General features: G+C 40.6%; 1 protein-coding gene across 5 annotated transcripts in view; it reads left to right on the top strand.

The window, feature by feature from the left end:
• IKBKB (inhibitor of nuclear factor kappa B kinase subunit beta) overlaps positions 1 to 19,049 on the top strand; it is a 74,199-nt gene that overhangs the window by 25,845 nt on the left and 29,305 nt on the right. Inside the window, exon 1 of one of the 5 annotated variants that reach the window (XM_058720536.1) lies at positions 14,298 to 14,433. The exons of the other annotated variants lie outside the window; for them this stretch is intronic. Coding sequence (XP_058576519.1) covers positions 14,364 to 14,433 — 70 coding nt within the window. The 5' untranslated portion in view covers positions 14,298 to 14,363. Of the gene's footprint in view, positions 1 to 14,297; positions 14,434 to 19,049 lie in introns of those variants that run through there. 5 annotated transcript variants of the gene reach the window in all.

Below are 19,049 nucleotides of genomic sequence, written 5' to 3'. Positions count from 1 at the left end.
TTCTAACTCTTTCCCTGGAAGGGTAGGTGAGCCTCTAGTCTCTGAAACACTCTGCCTTCCTAGTGTGGGTCCACCTCTCCCTTACCCTCTGTCACTCTTCATAGAGGGTGGGCAAGAAGGGAATGAAGGCGGGGAGAGTCCAGCAATGACATAAAGTTAGGATCCAAACAGTCTGACATAGAAAATTACATCTCCCTCTGAATCCTGTGTTTGTCCCTTGGATGGAGTTCACAGTGGGGACAAGTTGACATTGCACCAGTTTTATCTGACTTGAGTGGGCGTCCACCACTAGCCAGACTGATTCCTTCATGAGTTGGCCTGTGTGAGTCTACTGGAAGGGCCCTCTCTGTCTATCTAGAGGGCCTAGTCTATCAGTTGAGAATCCCACCTGTTTTCTTGACATTTTGCTTAGACAACACTTGATTGTCTTGTTACCCCAGTGGCCAAATTATTAATTTATTCTGTTGAGTTGGGCTAAAGGCTGGTTAGTAGTTTGAGGAATATTCTTTTGCTCTTAATGGGAAACTTATTTTATTTCTCTCTGGTTAGAGCTTTAAGTCATTTTTTAGAATTAATTTATTTCTTTTAGAGGGAGAGAGAGCACATGAGCAGGGGAGAGGGACAGAGGGAGAGAGAGAGAATCTTAAGCAGGCTCCATGCTTCGTGTGGAGCTCGACACAGGGCTTGATCCCACAACCCTGGGATAGTGACCTGAGCTGAAAAAAGAGACCAGTGCTTAACCACTGAACCACCCGAGTGCCCCAAGCTTTAAGTCATTTTTTTTTTTAAGTGTTATCCTCTCAAATATTTTTCTTTCACTGATTATATTAGCAAATAGTTATGAAGAAAGTCTTTAATTTCTTGGCTAGAGTACACAGAACTTTCTACTTCCTCCTAAAGCTTTTACTTCCTTAAGTGATTCTGTAGTGATGTTAATAAAGCATCTACTGATTGCATATTCTTTGGTCTGGGCACATTTTGTATGCCGTTACCATTGGCTTGTGTGATAGCTTTCATGTTATCTATTGAAGTTGTGGGTGTGTGTTTAAGTTATATATAAGTCAGAATAATGAAGATTGGTAAACTCCCGAGTGTGCATGCAATTCAGCCCTCCTATAGGCGGATGTATATTAAAATTCTTTAGGTCACTGGTTCCCTATCTTTCCTTTCTGTGACCCAAAATTGGAAATAATGAGGCTATGAAGTACTAATACTCTAGGATGAAATTCTTGAAAGCAGAGATTTTAGTCATTGCTGTGTCTCCAGCATCTAGAATAGTGGTATCCTATATAGTAGCCTCTCTGTAAATATTTGTCAAGTGAATGAAATAAATCGGAAAGGAAATTAAAATAACTAAGGACATATTTATTTATTTATTTAATTTATTTTTTTATGTATAATTTTCTGTTTTTTTTTCAATATATGAAGTTTATTGTCAAATTGGTTTCCATACAACACCCAGTGCTCCTCCCAAAAGGCGCCCTCCTCAATACCCATCACCCACCCTCCCCTCCCTCCCACCCCCCATCAACCCTCAGTTTGTTCTCAGTTTTTAAGAGTAAGGACCTATTTAAAAAACAAAACAAAGGATGATGTCCACATTTTATTAACAGTCCCAGGTGAAATACCTGCCTTTACACTTATTGGCATTGTGACCTTAGTCATGTTACCTAATTTTTAAGAACATCTGTTTTATTAGCTGTAAAATGAGACTCACTCACCTCATTAGAATGGTTATGAGGACAAAATGAGATGATATACAAGAAGCTGCCAGCACAGTGTTTTCTGCTCCTCGCGTAATGTACGGTCAGCAAATATTCATTTCCTTCTCATTTCCTTCCCCCTCTGGATTTGGATTAATAGCATCCCTTTTGGGGGCGCCTGGGTGGCGCAGTCGGTTAAGCGTCCGACTTCAGCCAGGTCACGATCTCGCGGCCCGTGAGTTCGAGCCCCGCGTCAGGCTCTGGGCTGATGGCTCGGAGCCTGGAGCCTGTTTCCGATTCTGTGTCTCCCTCTCTCTCTGCCCCTCCCCCGTTCATGCTCTGTCTCTCTCTGTCCCAAAAATAAATAAAAAACGTTGAAAAAAAAAAAAATTATTAAAAAAAAAAAAAAAAAAAAAAAAAAGAAAAACCTCAGTCACCCTTATTTGGGATCCAGTGAGCCGGGCAGAGGGTTGCCTTGTGAGACTTCCCTTCCTGGACATGGTTCATCTTCAGACCTATTCCTGTGTCCGTCACCTTTTGGAGCAATCCCATCCCCTGATGTTGTGGTTGTGTTGTGGTTGTGGTTGTTGATAGGCTTGTATTTTACTTTCATTTCCGTTTCTGATTTGTGTACAAGATTCATCAAGTTTATTTCTTTTGCAAGGATCTCGTCACTGAGCCAGAGTTCAGAGGCATCTCCCGGAGCTCATATAACATAACTCTTTTGTATTCTGAAACATTTCCTGAGCATATTTTGTTCCAGTTTGTTCCAAGTGCTGGCCCCGTGTTCCCTTTGTTGGAGTTGCCACTGCTGTTCTCTGCCAGGTTGACTTCAGATAAGTGGTAGAGCCACACCCTTGACCACTGGGTCCAGAATTCATGGCCTTCTTTTCTGGATTAAACCTGTTTTAACCAAACTTCTTCTGAGCCACAAACCTTACAGAGATGCCCACTCAGAGCTGTATCATGGTAATAGATAGACATAGAAAGGATTTTTCCAGTGAACTTTAAGTTGGCCCAGAAGATACTGCAGAATACATAGGAGAAAATGAGCAGTTTCCTGGTGAGCACAAAGGCCAGACAGACCTATTAGACAGTTTCTCCTATGCTGGTAAGTGATCTGGGGACAGGTGCAGAGGCAGCTGGAAATGATCTGGATTTCCGCATAACGTAACCCTAAAATAGCTCAAGGAAGTTATATCTAAGTGGAGTCTATTTAAACACTCTTGCTCATTAGCCTTTGGAAAACATTGGAGTGTATTTCCTTCTGCCAGCAGAGGCGCAAACTGCTGAGCGCTCAAGGTTGAGGGAAAGACTGACACTTTCTGGATGCCCGTGTCTCCACTGTCAGGCGGGGACCTGCCCATGCCCTGGCCAGTTGGGTGGGCCAGTTGTGTGATCACCATGGCCTTATCAGATCTTAAGTCTGAGTAGATCTTCCTTGATTTTCCAGATGGCCAGTTTACTGTGGGGACTGACCATCTTGTCCTCTGAACCTTCAGGAACCCCACTCCCCATTTTCATCTGTGCTTCATTCTCTGAGTCACCATCTCTGTCCCTGTTTGAGCTGCTCCTTATAGGCATCAGTACCTCAACACTAAAAAGCAGAGAGGATTTCAAAGAGAATACAGGGCTTTAGGGAAGAGAACTTATCCTAGGAATCAAAATTTATTTAGTGTTTCTCTGATTGTGTGGATTTATAACACAAGGGGACTACTCGATGTCAGAAATTGAGACCATTTGTATATAAAGTATGTTGGGAAGCATAAATGAACATAATAATAATAGAAGAGAAGACAACTGGCTTTTAGTCCTGGCTTCTCCATTTTCCCAGAGCTGTTACCTCAGGCAAGTACCTTATGGTCCATTTATCTTTTCATTTCTTCTCTGTGGAAAACTGGGTAACTTTCTGGGCTTACGTTTTCTCAAACTTAAAATCAAGGGTTTGGGCTTGGTGATCTCTAAGTTCCCTTCTAACTAAATATTCTATTTTCATTATTCAGAGGGTAGGTTTTCAGAATGGGCATCCCAGAATGTCTTTGACATTCCATCCCAGCCTGACTGCAAGGCCCGGTTTCTCTCACTTCTCCCCTAGTGCATTTCCTTTCCCCAGAGCTTTGTCTTGATGCTTTCTTTTCATTCCTGCTCCATCCCCTCTGTCTCTCTCTGCACCTGAACTGATTGCCTACTGCTTTTTAATATTCTGTTTGCCAGGCTGTTCTCGTGACATCTTTATCAACCATATTCTCTCCAAAGTCTGTGTATCCAACCCTGAGCCTTATCCTCAGCTCCATACCCATGTCTATGTACTTCTCCACAAATCATTACCAAATGGAAATCCTAGACTTCTTCCCTAAGCCAGATCCCTTCCTGGCATCCCTTTCCTGTGTCACCACCCATCTTCCCATCAGTAACCTAGCCATGAGTGCCAATTCTGAATCTCGTCTCTTAGAACCTGCCCTCTTCCTCTTCCATACCCTCCCATTTAAAGGCTCCAGAGCCTTTCAGCCCTCCTTCATGCCACATATCCTGTTTTCCCTCTCTGTTCCCACTGCCCACACTAATTCAGTGTTATAGCAAATCACTGCAATGATCCCTCACCTGACCTCCTTAGCCCCATCTTACTCGTCCATCTTTCATGCTTTTGAAAGGACACTTTCATCATAATCCTTCAAGGCTAAACCTCTTTGCTTCACATTTCTCTCAATCCGCTGTCACCAGCTTAGCAGGTATGTGGCTCTCAAAACCCCCTTTTCAACCCTCCTGCTAGCCTTTGCACGTGGCGCTTCCGAAAGGGGGGCATTCTAAAGAACGGTGCTCCTGCACCTGCCCAATGACCCAAAGCCTTCCTGTCTTTCGGGACACAGCTTTAGACCCACCCTGACCCGTCACTCACAGTGGCTCTCCTCATGGCATTCCTCTCCCCTGTTGCCTCCTGCACTCACTTGGTACTTGGTGTCTCTGCTGTTGTTATTGGATCTCTGCCTGTGGCTGACCTTGAGGACTGACTTCTGGCTTTGGGGGCCGCTGACCAGACTCTGCAGTGAGTGAAGAAAATGCCTTGATTCGGTGTCAAATTTCCCACAATACCTAGGAAGCACAAGACACTTCATTAGCACTTGTCGAACAAATGAGAACGATTGTGCACTTTTCTCTCAGCAGTTGGTGTGACTGCCTCACTACCTTCCTGGGGGGCTATTTTAGCTGAGAAACCTTCAGCCAGATTAAATCTGTTTCCACATGTTCACACTTGGCTTTCTAATCTGTTTTGTTTGGAAAGTCCAGTGACACCAGAGTGACTGGCACATAGTAGTGTTAAATGTTAAAAAAAGAAATCTCAACTGAGTAAATTTTAAGGATCTTACTGGCTTTATTCAACAATTCATGAATTGGGCAGCGCCCCATCTAGCAAACAGGAAGGTGCTCTGAGGAGCTGCACAAAATGAAAGACTTTGATAGGCAGAAGGGGGCAGGACAAGGAAGTCACTAGCAAAGAGTGGATTGTTTCAGGTAAGGTCACCTTTCTTTGGAGGATGGCAGGGGCCCCATCAGGCAGATTACCTCATTAGTGCAGACCAGGTAATTCCAGGCTAAGATTACATTCCTGGCAGAGGCTGAGGCTACAGTTAGGTTAGACGCCCCCCTTAAATTTCAGTTTTGTGACATGGGCTTAGCACAAGTGACTGACTCCATTTTAGGCCTGTTGTCTCTTTTTTACAGTTCCTCCCTTTTGATCAGACTTTGAGCTTAACTGAGAGATGTGATCAAAATTTAAGGCATCAGTGTCACTCCCAGCTACTGCTCTGAAGTTCTAACAGTTTTTGCTGATGCTCTGTGATTATTCATAGGTCATGACTTCTTTTTGCTGAATCTATGTGGAATGCACAGGTCATGGCTTCAGGTTCACATTTTTTTCAGTCAGTAATTCTCCTCATTCCTTTTTTGAACATTCCAGTCTTAGGGCAATCACTTGATGATTAGTGGCTGTGAACATGCATTTACAACTTTTTGAGGAAATACAGCACGCTAGGGAGATTGCTATGATTTTTACACACAGGGTAATTCCCAACGTCTGGAGTGCGCTTCAAAACCATGGCCCCCAAGACCTAACCCAATCAAAATCAAATAAAGACAGACCGTGTTGAGTCACTTTCTTAAGTCAAGTGGCTTAGTTCAGTGATTTTATGTAGCTGAGTATCAACTTCCCTGAAGTGTTAATCCAGGCACAGTAAGTAGTGTTGGCCGTAGCACAGACACCTTGCTCAGCTTAAAGGTAATCAAGGACTGTCCTATTATCAGGAACAACTTTGCGCAGAGAGTCTAAGGATTTTTGTTGGGCAGCTATTGCTTTAAGAGTTAAGGAGAGTTTCTTGATAATAGCCTCATATGTACTCCTAGCCAGGAAAGCAAGGATCTGCCAAAGGGAGCTAATACTGAATCGTGAATGCTTCCTGGTAATTCCCATTTGGATCCTTGGCACAGGACTGGAATGAAGGCCAGTAAAATTTAAGGGTCTGTATACCACACAGGTGGTTTTTATTCTGGTTACCTTTGCCTTGTGTCCCTTTCTTTGTGTAGAGCCTGGATGCAAGCTTCCCTGGGTACCCTGGGATTGTTAACCAGAGAATGGGAAATGGACCCCCAGGGTTAGAGAGTCTGATGCAATAGAGATGGAGTAGAGTTTGTTCAGAGAAACTGGGCCATTGGAAATCAGAAGTTTGTGACAGAGTTACAGAATCACCGGCATTGTGGTACATCCAACAGTTGTTTGGAGGTTGGATTACCCCCTTAGCAATGGCCTGGGACATACAGATGATGGTGTTATCTTTCCAGGCCAATGCCAGAGTAAAGGACAGAAAAGGAGGAAGAAAGGATTTCATGTTTAAAGTATGAAGTCTTGCTCTAGTGACTTGGGTGGGAGTAGTCTACCTTGGTGTTAGCTATTTCTCTTCCTGGTCAGAGAGCCTGGCTGCCATCTGGGAGAGGAAGACCTGGTGTAGTCTCTTCCAAGGAAACTGAAGGGCAGTCTTTGTCTTTATTGATTCCAAATTAGATGGGTGGAAGAAAATTAGAAATGTTAGTTTGGAGAATCATAGCCAAATATTTGAAGAAACTAGAAGAATTTAGGATCCAATCTAGTTTATGGGTATATAACAAAACCTCAAAGAAAATTAACAGGACTAGAATCTAGTATCTACAAAAGTGTGAACAATTTTTCTCTCTACAGTTATCCCCATTTTTTAAATTAAAAATGATCACAGTGAAACTAATGTGTTTGCATTAAACTTGGCCTGATTACTTATGGCAGTGTAGCAAGAATAGTGATTAGCCATATAAGCTCCTTTTAAGACTGCTTTGTGGACCTCTTCATAAAGAATGAGATTGAACTCTTCAATCTCTGAGGCCAGGAAGCCAAGCCAAGGATTTATCATCAGATTTTACCTGCAGTACCTATAATTTAGGTGAATTTTCTCTTCTCAAGTTTCCCCTAAATATCCTGGGGTTTCTGGGCCTGCCAGTAAGTGACCTTTCTTAGTCATCTGGTAAGACTGCTAGGAACCTTTTATAAGCAAGGTACCCAGTGATTTTTCCAAGCAGTTCCTTGAAGCTGTCTGGCCATATCTGAGTCTACACACATCTCTCTTAAATGTAACATTTCAGTCAAGGCCTCGATAATATAGCCCAAGTTTTTAACTGTGTCTTGTTACAAGGAGAACAGTGTCTTATTGGACTTATCAAATACCTAGCTGTATTACCATGAAAAGAATACTCAAGAGTTTCTGGATTCTGGAGGGACCAGGTAAGGAGAAAAAGTAGATGTTTCATTCATACCTTTGTTACAAAGGTATGCTTTATAAAATTGCTGTAAGTCAGGCATAGCTTAGAAGGTTTCCTTAGGGGCTCCTGGGTGGCTCAATCTGTTAAGCGTCTGACTTCAGCTCAGGTCATGATCTCATGGTCCATGGGTTTGAGCCCTGCGTCGGGCTCTGTGCTGACAGCTCAGAGCCTGGAGACTGCTTCAGATTCTGCGTCTCGCCCTTTCCCTGCCCCTTCCCTGCTCACACTCTGTCTCTCTCTCTCTCTCTCTCAAAAATAAATAAACATTTAAAATTTTTTAAAAAAATAAAAAGAAGGTTTCCTTAAATCTGGAAAGGAAAACAAAACATCGAGGAACCAGCAGTATTTCAAACCAAAAGGCATAATCCTCCTCCTCAGGTCATTCAATCCCATTTAATTAATGTTTGTTCTGCTTGAATCCAGTTCTCCCATTAATTCGGGAAATTTTTACTGAGGACAATTTTATGATCTTAAAGTTATCAGAAACCTGTACTTGCCAAAGTTCTTTCCCAAGTACAAACCTATTCTCTTTGAAGTACTTCTGCAGAAACACTTCCGTAAGAGCATCAGAGTAGGAGAATAGAACAGTAACTTTCTGCAAATGATGAAGACTTAAAAATGACGAGAGTTTATTTGATAAGGGAATTGAGTAATTTCTGTGATATACAACATTTTAGTATAATAACTGGAATTATTATTGATAACATTATTATAGGAAACATAGAGATCCAGGAATTTCATACAGTTTCTGGAACACTTAATACCTACAGAAATATAATATAAAGAAAGCTTAGTATTACGCCTCATATAACAATGTTTCCCATATAATTTAACATAGCAAATAAGCCCAATTAGTTTCACATACCCTTTTGTATAAAGAGAGAGAATAAATCTTTTGAGATCTTCCAGGAGCCCTCTGCAAAATTCTAGTTAGTTCAGGGTCAGAAAGACTTTATTTAGATCAGTAGTCCAAGAAAGCTTTGCCATTTTAAAAGAGAGAAACCAAATTCAAATTTTGTACCATCTTATTTTTGATATTGATACTCCTTTTTTATTCAAATAATTTTTTTTTTTTTTTGAGAGAGAGAGAGAGGGAGAGAGAAAACCCTAAGCAGGTTCCACACCTAGCACACACGGGGTTCAGTCCCACAATGATGAGATCATGACCTGAGCCTAAAGCAAGAGAGATGGACCTCAACTGACTGAGCCACCCAGACGCCCCTCAGATAAATTAATTTTAATATTAGCCAACTTGACCACACATAAAATTCCTTTCCCAATATTCCTTTTTTATAAACATTCTAGGTCTTTTTTACATTCATATTTTGTCCTGTGTTTTTCCCACTTTCCCATTCTGAAGTAGCCTCACTTAAGGACAAAATTTCTTTTCTCTTAACAAAAATGCTTCTCTGTTCCTCATAGCTTCTCTTACCAAAAACACACACGCTCCTTTCCTTGTGTACAGAGATGTTTCTCATATTATTTCCAGTAGCTTTTACTGCATATTATTTAGAATTTTTAACCCTTCAAACTAATTTCTAGTGAAAACTGAGATGTAAGCTGTTGTGAACTGCATGTTAAACCAGCATTCTTCATGTTGGCAAATGTATGAATGAATATATTTAATAATTTTTAGAAGCATACACTTTTGTTTAGACTACCCACAGAGACTTTATGAGACATTAGACAAAGACAGCCATCATCTGATTATTTTTCCTATTGATGATATAATATAGATAACATATATTCATATCATATTATCATATAGATAATACGAGTTTATTTGATTAGTAAACCCATGTAGAATAAATGTTGTATGTCTGCATTATATTTAATGCTGATAATGCTGAAGACATGTCTATTTTTTTTATTTTCTAGTAAGACTAAATTTATTCAATATCCTAGTAAAACTTTTGATTGTAAATCTCCAACAGTATAAAAAGTACAAAACACATTTGTAGATTTCTAGTATATTAATACAAAGTGCATGACTACATACAGTACATCCTATAGGCAAAGAGGTGGAAGAGGAAAAAGAAGGCTGTGGTTGAGGTCTAGTAATAAATCAGAAGTATAGATGATCCATATTATAATATATTCTACCACCAATACTGTAGCCAAAATGTACAAAAAAATTTTTTTTTTGAAACAACAGGAGGAAGATGATAGTGGCTGATACTCTTGGAATTCACCGCAGAGGCTGTGGGAGAGCCAACCCTACCTACGGTGTATTCTGTGCATATGGTGGCTTGTTTTTGCCATAAGGAAGAAATATAAAATTTTAAATTTAGATTAAGAACTATAAAACTATAGGGTACCCATAAAAAGTGGCTCACTCCTTACTGTTACTTATACTGTCTAATTTTTAAAATCCAGTTTTAAAAATAAACACAATGTCATGTTATTATAAGGTAGGCAAATGATCCTCCCTGATTATGAAAAGTCTGAACCAGTGATAGGTTATTCCTGAACGTTTAGAAAAGAGGCAATGAAAGTACTTTGGTTTGGGTTCAAGTAAAAAGCCTTCTTTTTTTTTTTTTTTTTTTTTTTTAAGTAAAAAGCCTTCAAATGAAGATTTTAGAATTGAAGAGCTTCGTGTTCAGGATGCATCATCTAACATTTCAATGTTCACAAAGCCTGTTAACAAAGAAGTCAAACCTAAACCAGCCCACTCAGCATTAACACCCACCTCTCTTTTCTTTTAGTATAATTTTACTTCAATATAGAGTGGGGGGAAAAAAAACACACCCAAGCCCTAATAGGGTAAAACCAATCAAACAACCACTCTACACAGACAAAACCTTTGCAAAGGTCAACTGAAGTAATCCAGAGCTAAAACTGAATTGTGCAGATTTTCAATGAAGTCACCAGTCATGTAACACAAACAAAAGTCAATTATTTACACACTAGGCAGACCGTCTAAGAAATGTGCCCAAAGAAACATTAACCTTTGTTTTTGTGTGTATGCCATTCTGAAGACTTGCACAATTTTTTTAGGTAATTTAACATTTTTAATAGACTGATCTCTACCATGCGATAATGCTTTGGTACTCTTCATTTAGGATTGCTCATCCTAAAACTTTACATTTCCCCAGAGGAGCATTGATTCTGTTTTAGCAGTTTCAATATAGATCAAAATCTTTATCAAAAATCAGTATGGAGGGAGGTGACAGAGGATGCAACATACACACTCAAGTTACCTCTCTGTATGTTTAGAAACTACTCCTTCAAGGCATTTGCACCAGAGAACTTAGTCTGTCCTGCTTAATATTCGGTAGTACAGGTTTGAATCATCAGAACCTTGGCAAGACCTTAAATTATTAACAGCTACCTCTTGGGGCAAGTCCATGTTACTGAGTTATGACAAATTTATTATCATGAAGGAAAACAAGGACAGCCAGCCATCTTAAAAATGCCCCAACCACTGCTTCTTAATATAGAAAGAGTAAAACTACATACGTTTATCATACAACAAATCCCATCTCTGTCCCCTGAAATTCCCCTAGTTTCCTTCATTAGAAGGGGATTAAAAAAAAAAAGTCTTAAAGAGCACTTTACAGCAGCATCCAGCTTTCCTATGAAATACTCAACATCTTAAATATTATGTATACTTTTTTTCTTTTAGTAAGCTGGACACTGGCTTCAGACTTTGTGGAATTGGAGGAGAAATAACAACCCATTCAAAGCTATTCTAGAAAGTGTCTTTTGGCAGAATAGCAGGTATCCAAAGTTAAAAATAGGAGGGTTTTGTTGCTTTGTTTTCTTTCCAAAATTTAAATCGTTTTTTTTGTTGTTGTTGTTGTTCCCTTTCTACCTAAACCTCAGTCACCACTCCTGAGTGGAGATGGGCAGAGGCGCTGGCCCCCGCTCCTCCAGCTTCTCAGCAGCTGCTTTCTTATTGTTGCAGCAAGGCTTAGGTGTGTGACAATAGGTGTGTGACAATGAGGACTTCTCCAAAATGGCCTTTATAGATGATCCCACAACATATTTTCTGTCTTTTCCAGTATGTAAGGTCTAAAAAGGAAAAAATGGGCGTTCTGTTGGAGCCAGGAGCCATCTCTGTATCTGAGCCATCATCTGACTGGTTACCATAACAAGGAGACTGAGCTGGGGAGGCACTTGAGGTGGTACTGTGAGCATCAGAATCCTTTAAATTCCTTCTGTAGTTTACTGATCTGGTTGCTTTTTATCCTGTTTCCAGATAGAGTTTTCACTGTCTTTGGTTTCAGTGTTGTCTTCAGACTGGGTCCTGTCCTTGCATCTGCTACATGATTCCAGTTTTTTGTTTGTGTTTGTTTGTTTGTTTGTTTGTTTATACTGCTGGCAGTTTCTTCCATCTTTTCACAAGCAGGACACAGGCATTCCAGATGTCTCCTCAGTGAGTCTCATGCAACCCAGGACAGCTCTGGAAGTCTTTTTCTTTTCTTTTTTTTTTTTTTTTAATTTTTTTTTTTTTAACGTTTTATTTATTTTTGAGACAGAGAGAGACAGAACATGAACGGGGGAGGGGCAGAGAGAGAGGGAGACACAGAATCGGAAGCAGGCTCTAGGCTCTGAGCCATCAGCCCAGAGCCCGACGCGGGGCTCCAACTCATGGACCGCGAGATCGTGACCTGAGCTGAAGTCGGCCGCTTAACCGACTGAGCCACCCAGGCGCCCCTGGAAGTCTTTTTCATAGCATTACTGTCAGTGAATCAAGAACTGGAGGACTTAGCTCTGCAAATACAGCAGCCCTCTATACTTGGTTACATCCTTGGGTTGTGAAAACCAAATATCTTTTCTTCTGGGCAACAGTCTTCCAAAATCAGCGGATCTACGCACAATAACGTTCCCGAGGTCTGGAGTGCATGCCAAGCTAGCCTCCCCCAGCTTCCAATTGCTCCCTCCTCCTCAACTGCCTTGTCTAGGACATGTCTATTTTTTTATGTTTATTTTTGAGAGAGAGAGAGACAGACAGACAGACAGCATGTGAGCAGGGAAGGGACAGAGAGAGAGGGAGACACAGAGTCCCCGGGCTCTGAGCTGTCCACCCAGAGCCCAACACAGGGCTCGAATTCACAAACCGTGAGATCATGACCTGAGCTGAAGTCTGATGCTTAACTGACTGAGCCACCAAGGCACCCTAAGACATGTCTATTTTAATTAAACCAACAAATTTAAATTAGCTTTAATACCAAATATTTTCCCAGATCATGTGAACTTGAAGACCATTTGGGTTAGTTCCTATCATATTTCTGAGTGTTAGGAATACTTAATTCATATAAATGCTTGTTTGTTTTTAAGCCAATTAAATACAAACACATTAATTTTGTCAATACCATTCAGAGGAAGAAAATACCACACATCTATAATGCATTTATGTAAAGATACATGTAAACATGCAGACATATGCAAAGAGAGACCTTATAGCTTTCATTGAAAATTTTAGCAATAAAGGAGCACCTGGGTAGCTTAGTCAGTTAAGCTTCCAACTTCGGCTCAGGTCATGATCTCATGGTTCATGAGGTTGAGCTCCACATCGGGCTCTGCACTGACAGTGCAAAACCTGCTTGATATTCTTTCTCTTTCTCTCTCTCTCTCTCTCTCTCTCTCTCTCTCTCTTTGTCTCTCCCTCCCTCCTTCCCTCCCTCTGTCTCTGTCCCTCCCCCACTCATGCTTTTTCTCTAAATAAATAAATAAACTTAAAAAAAAAATTAGGGTATGATAATGCAAAACTTACTAGTTTGTAAAAGCATTTGGATCCAAATCAAGTTTCTGGTAGATGAAGTGAGGTTATCTACACAGATGTTGAAAGCTTTTTCTACTAATATTTGTGGGGAAGACACTTAAGATTTATAGTTGTCCTTAAAAGTAATCTTATAGAAGCCATGAACCAGATTTGGGACAAGGGACCTTCTGTAGCAATTCGTATTTGTAGATAGCCTCTCCCCACTTTTTTCTTCATTCCTAGGAATTAGGGATGGTCTAGATAAGAGTTCCTGGAGACAACCAGGTAGAGCATTTACCTCTCAAAAGCACAGGGAAAGAGTGCTAGTTCCTCTAAGAAGTACTTTTGTTCCCTAAGGTCAGAATTTTTACAGTCCTTACAAACCTTTTGAGAAAAGTAAGGCAGGTTTGGGGATTGGTGAAAAGGATAGGTGGACTTTGAACTGTTTCTGGAGCTGCATTTCTGGTTTTGCAAAGATTTGTAAGATAAGGACAGTTGCTTTTAATTTCTCAAGGAATTGGGTTGTAACTTAAATGATAGCATATGTTGGTTGATCCACCCATTTAAAGCACATTAATTTGCTTTTTTTTTTTTTTATATCAGTAAGATTTCCAACTAAGATGAAGATCAAAGATCTCTGTGTTCTGAGTTTAGAGCTGTTTGCCTTTTCAGTGTTTTAGCAAATCCTTCCACAAAGTCTTCAGAAGTTTTTTTCTTTCTGGATACATTATTTTAGCTTAGGGGAGAAGGGCTAAAAAGAAATTCCTATCAGGCTCTGATCCAGTGTGTTCAACTTCTGACCACTGTGTTCCTTTAAAAAGTCCTTTCAGGGGTACCTGACTGGCTCTGTTGGTAGAGTGTGTGACTCTTGATCTTGGGGTTGTGAGTTCAAGCCCCATGTTGAGTGTAGAGATTACTTAAAAATAAAATCTCTCTCTCTCTCTCTCTCTCTCTCTCTCTCTCTCTCTCTCTCTCTCTCACACACACACACACACACACACACACACACACACAAGTCCCTTCAAATATTTTGTCAAGTTCAAGCTGGGACAAACAGTAAATATTCCTGGCAGTATTGAACAACCCCTTGGACTCAAGAGGCATCCCCAAAGAAGATGCAAAAGATATTTTCTTTTCCTCTCTCTACTGACTATGACAGACAGATACCAGGAAGAGCTGACTCAGGTAAGAATTCTCACCTTAGCCAGCTTCTGCTAGTCTTTCAGGATCCCATCGGTTGACTCTGAGTGGGGTTTAAAGTAGAGAGTGTAGCTCCAGTGTCAGCCAGGATTTGGTAAGGGTTTTTTCATTAGTTTTAATTTCAGTTTCCCCTTGGCTGTTTAAGGGAATAATGTAGCACTTTATCAGAAAATCCTTCAGTTTCATCTGTGGGGTCCTTCCTTCAGAGGCAGATATGGAGCATTCGAGTTGGTGCTGAAGGATGTGCATGGGACGTTTGAGAAAACCATTTTTCCAGTGTCCCAGTTGACTGCAAATGAAACATTGATTTCAGGGCCAGTTTTTTGATGAGGGACCCCTGAGAGGGTGCGATGTGGGAGACCTAGGTGTTGTTTTATATACCTTTTGTTTGTTTAATTTTTCATTACCTTTTTGCAATGAAACTTTCAATGAAGCTATTTTGGTATCTTGAAGACTTTTGGAAGCTTCTATACGTCAATAAAAATAGGTATCCATCCCATTCTGTTTGTTTGATTTGGAAACCCTTGCTGTTTTTAATTTTTAGCTTTTTTTTTTTTTTTTTTTTTAGAGAGAGAAAGAGAGTGCAAGCTGGGGAGAGGGGCAAAGGGAGAGAGAGAGAATCTTAAGCAGGCTCCACACTTAGCACAGGGCCTGACATGGAGTTTGATCCCACGACCCTGATCATGACCTGAGCTGAAATCAAGAGTTGGCCACTCAACCAACTGAGCCACCCAGGCGTTTGCTTTTAAGTGTACTTCTTAAATAAAGGATCTTGTTTAATTGGAATGTTCCCATATTGGCCATTGTAATTCTAGGTTGTCTTTAGTAAGATTTTTGGAGATATTTATAGCTTCCTAAACCATAGTTTTTAGTCAATAAATAAGCAGGTGGCTGGAAGATGGCATACTCAACCGTTTGGAATTTAAGGATTTTTTTTTTTTTAAGCTAAGGCTTTGATTCTCTTGGAGACAACCTAATAACCTAAGGGAAATGTGTTGCTGTTAATGATTATAAGGTATTTTATGGTGTACTTCATCACATGGAAATTTTCTTGAGGTTGCAGGTGACCTAGTGTCAATCTAGGCTATTCTGTGACCAATTCATTTATTCACTCATTGAGTCATTCATTCATCCATTTATTTTTAAGTAGGCTTCATGCCCAGCACAGAGTACAACACGGGGCTTGAACTCCTGACTGTGAGATCAAGACCTGAGCTGAGAGCAAGAGTTGGATGCTCAACCGACTGAGCCACCCAGGCACCCCTTTGTAAAAAATTTTTATTATTTATTTATTTTTTGGTAACCAATCTATTCTTAAGTTGGATGACCAGCTTAAGACACAGGAGTCTTAAGAGTTAGCTAGCATATATTCTAACAACTTTTAAGTGTTCATGTATGCTCAGTAGTTTTGTGGATTTTGGCTTCTGAGATTAACAATAGACTTCATCGACACAAATCACATTGAACCTAGCCTGACCCTGGTCAGTAACCACCAACAATTACTAACATGGAACTGGGGACTGGGGAAAGAACTAATGCAGCAGATTCCAAAGAATGGGGACTGTGGGCCGGGATTCTAAACAAATGGGAAACTGTGGACTGAACCACCAGCAGTTCCCAAGGTGGAATCTGAGGACTAAACCAAGGATTGGAGATTCTAATCAAATGGGGAACTGTAGAAAGCCAGTTAGATGGGGAGCCATCTAATTGTCAATTCGTGCAAAGAGCTGAGCTCAGAACCAAGAAGAACTCACCGATGGCCCCTGGAAAACAGGAAGAAAGAGAACTGGAAGGGTTCCCGGGTAACATGCTTGTGTTTCTTGTTGTCCCTGAAGCTGTCAGAAGTTTCCTTCAGATCTCACAGCTGTCACCAAATGTGTTGAAAAACAAAATTCAACTGAGTAAATTTTAAAGATCTTGTTGGCTTTTTCAACCATTCATGAATTGGGTGGTGGTAGCATCCCATCTAGAAAATAGAAAGGAGCTCCAAAGAACTATACAAAATGAAAGACTTTTTTTTTTTTTTAACGTTTATTTATTTTTGAGAGAGAGAGAGAGAGAGACAGAGCATGTGTGGGTTGGGGGTGGGGGGGGTGGGCAGAGAGAGAGGGAGACACAGAATCCAAAGCAGGCTCCAGGCTGCGAGCTGTCAACACAGAGCAGGACCCGGGGCTCAAACCTATGAACCGTGAGATCATGACCTGAGCCGAAGTTGCTGGCTTAACCCACAGAGCCACCCAGGCGCCCCCAAAATGAAAGACTTTTATAGGCAGAATAAGAAGGGACATGGAAGTCACTAGCAAAGAGTAGAATGTTTCAGGCAAAGTCACCTTCCTTTGGGGACTAGCAGGAGTCTGTCAGGCACATTACCCCACTAGTGCTGACCAGCTAGTTCCAGACTGACTAGTTAAGATTACATTTCTAGGAGAGGCTGAAAATGCAGTTAGGTTAGGAATTAAGTCCCTGTTGGTGATGTGGCCTTAGCACAAGTGACTCCATTTTGGACCTGTTGTCTCTTTTTTAACAGTAGGCACATAGTCAATTTTTATTGAGTGAACAGACATCCTGTTGTACTTCTTACCCATTGGTGACTTAAAGCAGTTGGTGACTGTCTTTCTTTTCTCTCTAATCTCTGTTTCAGCATTTTGGTACATTTACCTTCCCGTTTCTTTTCTATGGAATGTATCCAAAACAAGAAATGTTCTTAAGGGAGTTTAGTAATCCCTTTAAATCTGGAGTGTGGTAAGTAGGGATTCATGGATACAGCTCTTACAAAACTGCTTTTCTACATGGAAATCTAGCCGGTCCTAGCTGGTCCCTAATTTGTGGTTTGTAATCTGAAGAAAATATATAGGAACTGTGACTTGAAATTCTGGTTCATCAATAAGAACTCCAGGAGCGTCACATTGTTCAGTCATATATTTGTGTCTCCTCCTGGGATAAGGGAAAGCTAGGGTAACTACCCGGATGCCATTCCTGATAGGAATAACAGAAGGAGGCTATTGTTTTCCTGTGGCAAGTCTTAATCTGGACCCTCTCAGCATCAGCTGTCCTAGGAAATGCCAGTGTGTAGCTTAAAAGTTCACATACGGTGGGTGCTTCTTACAACTCCTTTCTACAGTTGGAATGTGAGAAATTAACTTTTAGGCTTTATGCTTGTGGTATGGTTTTCAATTTTTATATACATGTATTTTCACTATCACTAAAGGTTTAGATTTTTAATAAACTTTCAGATGTAAATGTATTTTTCTTAGTCTCAAATTCTCATTTTCCATCCAATTAGGTTCTGTTTGCTTGAGACAATTTTGATTCATTTCGTGGCACTGCTGTTCAAGTACTGTTTTGTAAAATGTAGCACAGTCAGGCTATGCTTTTTAAAGACTGACTCTGCAAGGGGAGTTGTTTCAGAGTTGTTGCCTGTCAAAATTCTGTGTTAGTCCAGCAAACTGCATGTAATGATACCTGAAGAATTCTTTAATTCCACAGTCAATCTTAAGTGGACAAAAGTGTTTGAGAGTAAATGCCTGCCCTGAAATGAGGATTCAAGTTTGTTTCATGTACAGTTGCTTCAATGTAAATAGACCGCTATTAATAGTAATCCGTGGATTAGTTACCAGCTTGCGTGCCTCCTCACTAAAGATCAGATGACTATTCCTCATCAGCCTGGTGTAGAAGATAGTGCTTTTGGTCTGGTCCAAATGTTTTTCTCCAGCACTGGGGGGCTTCTTGGCATGTCTCTCTAGCTTGTGGCTCATGTTATATGCATGGAGATGTCCATATCTGACTTGAGAGGGGTTGTCTCAGCCTGGGCATGTGTTCTCGCTCAAAATACAATGAATCTCAACTTTCATGTATTCTGCTTTTATATATTGTGCTCTGACACTCTTACCATGTACCAAAATGGGCCTTTTGTGAGTCCATCAGTGGACATACATGTTGAGTTACTGTACGCAGGGCTCCCTGCCAGCCACGAGTTCAGGTTCAGCTGCACCATGCCTGCACGCAACGCTGTGTTTGTGCAGTTTCTCGAATGTCTTCCTGTACTTTGCCTTGATTCTTTAACGAAAAATTAGTAAAACACAAATGAAAGTGCTGGTCAGAAGCATCAGTCTTTAAAAGTTAATGCAATTGTCTGTCTCTCTCAAAAATAAATAAACATTAAAAAAATTATTAAAAAAAGGGGGCGCCTAGGTGGCTCAGTCAGTGGAGTGTCTGGCTTTGGCTCAGGTCATGATCTCACAGTCTGTGGGTTCGAGCCCCTCATCGGGCTCTGTGCTGACAGCTCAGAGCCTTGAGACTGCTTCGGATTCTGTGTCTCCCTCTCCCACTCGCGCTCTGTCTCTCTCAAAAATTAACAAACATTTTAAAAAGTTATTTAAAAGTTAATACAATTGGGAACAAGATAGAGTGGAATGTTTGGGGCACGCATTGAAAGCAGCATGTCTTTCATTTCATTGGGACAGTCATTGGACCTAAGCCAATCTACTGTATTCAATTATGAAAGAAAAGAAAAATAAGGAACAAGTATGAAACACTGGTCAAAGGCTGTTAAAAGGGTAGATGTAGTTGGAGGTTTCATAATTAACTTATATTCTGAGCTG

Source organism: Neofelis nebulosa, chromosome 3 (genome assembly GCF_028018385.1).
Source record: "Neofelis nebulosa isolate mNeoNeb1 chromosome 3, mNeoNeb1.pri, whole genome shotgun sequence".
In the NCBI taxonomy this organism is placed as follows: domain Eukaryota; kingdom Metazoa; phylum Chordata; class Mammalia; order Carnivora; family Felidae; genus Neofelis; species Neofelis nebulosa.
The sequence above is the reverse complement of the archived record's forward strand: the minus strand, read 5'-3'. Positions and strand labels throughout refer to the sequence as shown.